This window comes from Limulus polyphemus, unplaced genomic scaffold, assembly GCF_000517525.1.
Source record: "Limulus polyphemus unplaced genomic scaffold, Limulus_polyphemus-2.1.2 Scaffold433, whole genome shotgun sequence".
In the NCBI taxonomy this organism is placed as follows: domain Eukaryota; kingdom Metazoa; phylum Arthropoda; class Merostomata; order Xiphosura; family Limulidae; genus Limulus; species Limulus polyphemus.
The window spans coordinates 27,093-34,280 of record NW_013666043.1 but is presented as its reverse complement, the minus strand read 5'-3'; the positions used below and the strand labels follow the sequence as shown (position 1 = coordinate 34,280).

Genomic DNA, 7,188 nt, shown 5'->3' with positions numbered 1-7,188 from the left:
GTGTATCAGTTTGGTGTAGGTTTAGCTACTGTTACAAGAATACAATCATAGCGAGGTGTGTCAGTTTAGTGTAGTTACTGTTTCAAGAATACAATCATTGCGAGGTGTATCAGTTTGTTGTAGGTGTAGTTACTGTTACAAGAATACAATCATAGCAAGGTGTATCAGTTTAGTGTAGGTTCAGTTATTCTTCGCTATGATTGTATTCTTGTAACAGTAACTAAACCTACACCAAACTGATACACCTCGCTACGATTGTATTCTTGTGACAGTAACTGCGAGTAACCTTTAAACACCCCCCCCCCCAATGGCACAGCTGTATGTGTACACTTATACAGCTAGAAACCGAGTTTCGATACCCGTGGTGAGAAGTGCACAAATAGCCTTTGGTGTAGCTTTGTGCTTAATAACAAACTCTTAACGACAAGTGTGGCAAAATGGCATTAGGCAATTGTTTAGACACTATTCTATAGCAGCAGACTCACTATATTACTACTAATGCTCTAGTCTATCTGGCATTTTTATATTGTTTAAATCATTTATTAAATTCTTTAAAAAAATTCTAGTCACTTAGCTACGTGCTCATCACATAACCTTAAAACTCCCGCAACTAGTAAAACATTATATTTCAAATTAAATACTGTTATGATTATTATTGACAAATGTGATTTGTGTCACGATTTAGGTTAACCTATTACTACAGCTTTAAAAACGAAACACATAACATGTGTACATTAACCATCAAATTATCGACTTGTATATATATATATATCGCATTTACTACCGGTGAGGTCCATATATTGCATCATACTGAATAATTTCGCATTGCCTGTTACAGCACTAAGAAAACAAAAACATACAGAAAGAAGCCCCTTCAATAATCAGTGGAATTAACTGTAATATTAACGTCATTTATATTTTATTGTTCTTGATTCGTATATTAATAGACTAATAAGATCACGGACCAACAAGCAATTTGAAGGTTAAATAGTTTATAGAAATGTGTTTATATGTTGATGGATTCATACAAAACCCCATACAATTATAATGTTAGATACTAAAACGCTACGGTACACGTTTTTGTTTAAATACTGTATCACAACAACTAATGTCTAATAAAATTTAACATTCTTCTGAAATTTGAATATTTTACTGCGGCAGTTACTTGAGAACAATTTTAATTTCAGATTAATATCGATGTTATTAATGAATTTAAATACTATAATTACGTTTTAGATTATTAGAGTCAAGAACACAAGTTTTTATGAATAAATGATTTTGGAGCGTCCCAAACTGCGAGATTGACAAAAATGTCTGAAAGTCCTACGGTTCAAAAACCTGTTTAAAGTTGAAATATTACCTTACGTGTTAATTATTTAATGATATTTATGTTTGCAAAGCTAATTGTTTTTTTTTATATTATAAGAGTATTTGTAAACATTTGTGATTCTACCACAACATACTTAAAAAAACTTCCCGTTATTTTAATCATTATTCTAAAGACTGAAATATGATAGATTGGTACTGTATTTATAGTTATGATGAGATGAAATACACAAAATTATTATTGTTTGTGAAACTCGTGGATGGATAAAACTTTAGTATAAATGTGAAACAAAGAAACATTTCACATATAAATCTTGATACAAGATAATGACGACTGCAAGTTTGGGATGACAACAGTTTCAGAAACTTACTATCACAGTGAAGACCTTAAATATTCAATTTTATCTCCATCCAAAAATGACTGAGCAATAAAAAAAATTCTGCTTCAGCTCTAACAGTAGGTAATTTTTTCTTAAAATAAAGCTACTTGGCATTTTATCATTTTATTCATGTGCTGGAAACTGAATGCATATTCAGCTTAGCTCCTAATTCCCCACATCACATTTTGTTCAGTTTGAAATAGGTGAATTAGTTGACTTTAGAATCAAAAATAGAATACAGCTGGTGTATGAAATGTTACAGACCTGTTCTAGAGGTGCTTGATGTTCAGGATAAAACAAAACATCTGCCATTCTTACTTTTCAAGAAAAGCAATAAATATCCATATTTTATGCAAAGTAAGCACACTATGTAAACAGAGACGACTGCAGTAGTTTTGGTTCTTCTTATCCTTTTTTATTTTCTCTACAAAACTACCATTTTGTTTTATATGCATACGAAATTTTGAGCATTTTTCACGTTAAACTACACTACAATCTGTCTTCATAGAAACTTGTGGTATTCAACTAGCGTTCAGTACAATCATCAGTTAGCAATGGATGAGTGAAGTTTAAAAAAAAATTCAACCAAAATTCAAATTTTATTTTTTATGTTAGGCAATACACATCTTTCTACAACAAAGTGTGTCACTTCCATTATTAAATGGAAAAGGAAAATAAGCTAAATTTAACTGAAACAAACACTCTTTCACAAATTCAGATTTCCTTTTCAGTGCCAGGTTCTAAATAATTAAGTTTTATTTTTGAACTATACAACTAATGATGGCAATACAATTTCAGTTTGACAGAAATTCAGAAAATAAGTATTACTACTACAGACTAAACAACCTATACATTGAAATGTTTCATTCGATTTTCACCTGCGGTTATAAAGTTCACAAACTTACCTTCCCATTAAATAATTTACAGTTTACAGGCCCATGTTCTGATTTTCAAACAAATTACACATCACTAGATGTTTCTGTCACCTAAAGTAATTTTATGCTAAAATCTGAGTACATTATACATCTATACACGCTACACACTAAAATAGACATTTTTGTTCACAAATTCAAGTTTCATTTTCAGTGTCAGGTTCTAAATGATTATGGTCTTTATTCTTGAACTATACAACTAACAAATGTGACAACTTCAGATTGACAGATATGCTGAAAATGAGTATTACTACCACAGAATAGTCAAACTTTGTTAAAATATTCCATTCAAAATTCATCTGGTGTTCATAAAACATTCACAAACTTACCTTCGTCTTAAAGAATTTACAGTTTACAGGTCCATGGTCTATTTCTCATTCATATTGCAGAATACTTGATGTTTCAGTCATATGAAGTAATTTTATACTAAACATTTGAGCATATTACAAGCACAACACACTACAATAGTTATTTTTGTTTTTAAAAAAAAAAGACTACAATTTCTTTAAGTAATCACAAAAATTTAAATATATATTTAAGAAATTTCAATTTTCATTTTAAACAGTTTACAAAGTAAATGTATCTTATGAATGGACAGGAGCCTTTCCAAACACTAATCTAGAATTCATAACTAGCAGAACCTTGTGACATTTTTGTGGAATTACACTTGGTTACCAATAGTTTTACATCCATAAACACATAACTAACTCTTTCTTCTCTAGAATTTGAATTACTAGTGTTATTCTGTGTTCTTTATCTTATATTAGGTATGGAAATAACGACTTCAGTTTTAGAATTTTCATTTGTAATAAAAATTGTTTCATTAAAGATTTATAATTTCAAAACAAATGATAAGATTTCATTCATTACAAAACTAAAGATTTATCCCTTCAATTGAAATTGGGCAAAAATATGTATATATATACACAAGACTCAATACCCTCTGGGAACACACATCCCATAATAGGGATAACGAAAAGTAATGTAAGCAGTAAGGTCATGGTAATTTACATTTGTTAAAGATTTTATTAAAACTTTTATTAATCTCATGTCCAAATCTTAAAAACTAAGATATGTTCTTTAACACAGGTAACCCTGATCTTCAATTAACCACCAGAAAAAAGTACTGTCACACTAAAATTCTATCTTGGCAGGGACAAAAAACAAAATGAAAAAACTAAATAAACTAAAAAAAAAAGCACATACACAAACATATAAACAATCTGAATCACTAAATGCTAAAATTTTCAACTAAATGAATAAATCTATGAAACAACACTTCTTAATCTTATCCTAAAGATAAGAAAAAGTGGCATTAGCAAACACAAAACACAAGGTCTCATGATGGAAGCTTGAGATTCTAATTTTTTTGTTTAATTTTGTATTTTTTTAAGCAATCTAGTCTCTAGTATTCAGTAAAATTAGATAAAAAAATACTCTTTACTGTATGTTGCATTGCTTATGGTTATTCTTGGTTTTGAGGGAATATTTCGGACGGTACTTCTTCAAATATGTGAGCTGTTTGGAGTTGATAGCCCCTCGTCTTTTCCTTAAAAGAAAGAAATATATTATTTGGATAAAAAAAATAAAAAATAAAAGTGTCGCACAGCTTTGCATTTCTGTGGTGTTATTTATTATTATGTTCAGATTTCTCTGTCATTTTAGCTGAGCCATCTCTTAATTTTATCCACAATTCCAACTCATACTCATAGTTAATTGTATTAATTGCAACACAACTCTCACTCTGAGACAAATGAATGACACTGGGTGGCAATGAGATCTTTTTCATGGTAGCTATAGTCACATAAATTATTTAGTTGTCACTTAAATATATAATACAGAAATGTTACCTGACTGTCTGCTTTTCACACCTACACCTTTTGACTGATCTCAGCCAAATTTGGCATGCACCCCCCCTCCCCCGAGAGTATCACGGGGTGGGGAGATAAATTCTATCTTAACTCCTCATGTCACCTCCAAGGGGCCCCTGTGTGTTTCCCATTCCATTCTATTTATCTCTACCAAACACCTAAGGTATCTTTAAAGGAACTGGTGTTTGGATATAATCCACCATCACTCCCACTTCGGGCCCCTGTCTGTGTATACGTGTGTTTATCATTCATGTCTTCAGCTTTTGACCTATCTTGGCATGCATGTACCCTATGTAAACAAAACTGATTAAACATTTTATCAATAGTAAGTAATCATCTTGTGCAGTTTTAATCTTGTCTGGTAACAATAAAAGTATGTATACAAAAATAAAATAGAACTGAAGACTGCATAAGCCAGATGCTCAAAAATATAGGTTTTAGATTAGATACTGCTTGAAACTAATTACAGCTTACAAGTCTTATGAATTATAATTAATCATAGTTTGAAAGTCTTGTATTATTGAGTAAATTTTATGATAATTTATGAAGTTAGGTTTTTTTTTCTTCTGGTTTCTGATCTTCTTGCATAAAGTAATATTGCTAAGTCGTACGTTTGTAGTTCAGTTGTGTCATCTGTCCACTTTGTAGTTCAGTTGTGTCATCTGTCCACTTTGTAGTTCAGTTGTGTCATCTGTCCACTACCAACATTTTTAAACTGTGAGAGTATTTCTGTGAAAGTTCTCAGAAATACTCTTTTTTTTTTAAGGATTCTAATATTAACGCTTAGATTATTGTTAGTGTGTAATAAGAGATTCATTATAAGGTTAAATATGTTCTCTGTCAAATGCTACTATGAATTTCTTTAACAAATAATGAATCAAATATATGAAAAAGCATAAACAATTATCAAAAATAATCACTTTACAGTGGCATTTAAGCCTAACCACTAAACAATAGCCTATTTAACTTTTTTTTTCTCCATACTCTGGCCCTAGGAAACAGTTTGGATATGATAGAAGTACGATATTAATATGTTGCATGATACAATATATATGCACATTTCTTTTAAGTATACCAATGTACAAAAGTACACGTGATCAAAAATAATACTAAATAGTAGTGTTGTGGGGGGTATTAACAACTATATTAAACTTTTACTAACAGAAAATAATTTTTCCTCTGAGTTTCAAACAGCACCATAATAAATTTAGTTTTTTTTTCATCTTGCAGTTTTCATAACCTCTAGAACCTCTTAAGTGAGCATCAAAAGATATTTTTGATAAACCTACATTTTCTCTACCATACCTCTAACTGTAGAGAAATCATCAAAGTTCAGTGATATAAAAAGTTGAATGACATTAAATGAAATAAATAACACCCTTTTTTATTCCTTTACACTGACTGTGGTATTGAACAAAAAGTTCTGAATTACTTAACACTTTCAACTATTAATCTGTTTTGTAATTTTTAATTTCATACCACTGGAACATCAAAAGCAGTAAATCACATCAGAAGCTCAACAGCCATGTCACATAGAGCTAATATGAATAACACATGATCTAATCTCACATTTCACACTGAAGCTCGAGCTAGTGTATCTTTGGATATTTTGTTTTACTGAAATCTTGTTAAGCTAGCCGAGATGTTTATAATTTTACATTTCAGTTAAAATATATAATAAATATATATAAAACCAAAGATTTCTAGTAATCACTACATACTCAAGCTGTTTGCACTCAAGGAATAATATCAGACGTTCTCCACTAACCCTTGTTGAGTCACACAAATTTGAGTGTTCAAAAAATTCAATTTCATGTAGCTTTCAAATAGGCATTTTGAAAATATATAAGGTCCTAGAAAAGAATATCCCAAAACTATTATAATAGTTATAAACATGTAAACCAGCTATGTAATGTTGACTGGCAAACTATCTCAAAAGTCAGAGAGAGAGAAGGGAGGGTGGGTTTGACAAATTTATTAATATCTCAGCACATAAAGGTAGGAGATTCAAATTTAAGATTCTTGTTTGTAATTATGTATAGTTTCCATTTCTAGTTAGTCAGAAACTGACTACAGCAGCCTATTTTAGCAGTTAACCCTTTCGAGACGGGTCATGGGTGAAAGGCCATGTCATCTCGTTTGTTGACTCTCATTCAAAATTGTATTGAACTACTATTTTATGAATTTAAGCCAATAAGTTTGGTATCAAACTGTAGATTATAATTAAAATTTTAGTACTATACATTACTCAATTTCTTAATTTAAAAGTAAATATTAAAAAAACAGATAAACATTGATTTTTATGTGTCACGTGGTATGTTGAATGCAGCACTGGTTCAAATTAGATGTTTGTGAAGTCAAAATACTAAGTCTATAGTTTTGAATAATTAAAAATTAAAATTACTGATAATGACAAACTAGAATATAGGAGCCTCTTATCTTTTCAATTTGCTAAGCTATTGCTCATGTAATAAATCAAACACACCCACCTCTTTCCATTTTTGGAAATGCTTCCTTATATACACTTACTTCTATATATGACATGAATAACTAATCGGAAGCTCAGAATGTCCCCCTAGTGGCTTTCTCAGCCATTTTAATGGGCTTGGTGCCATTTCTTTCTTTTGAACCAATATTTCAACGAGGTAGGGTGTGTCTTTAGTCTGTTAAAAATTTCAT

At 30.4% G+C, this 7,188-nt stretch overlaps 1 protein-coding gene across 3 annotated transcripts in view; it reads right to left on the bottom strand.

Annotated features, from left to right (window-relative positions):
- Window positions 1-2,286: 2,286 nt before the first annotated feature.
- LOC106458235 (protein tyrosine phosphatase type IVA 2-like) overlaps window positions 2,287-7,188 on the bottom strand; it is a 31,305-nt gene continuing 26,403 nt past the window's right edge. For all 3 annotated transcript variants that reach the window (XM_013917710.2, XM_013917713.2, XM_013917711.2), the window contains one exon: window positions 2,287-4,187. In XM_013917710.2, the coding sequence (XP_013773164.1) occupies window positions 4,079-4,187 (109 nt within the window). In that variant the 3' untranslated portion in view covers window positions 2,287-4,078. The remainder of the gene's footprint in view (window positions 4,188-7,188) is intronic.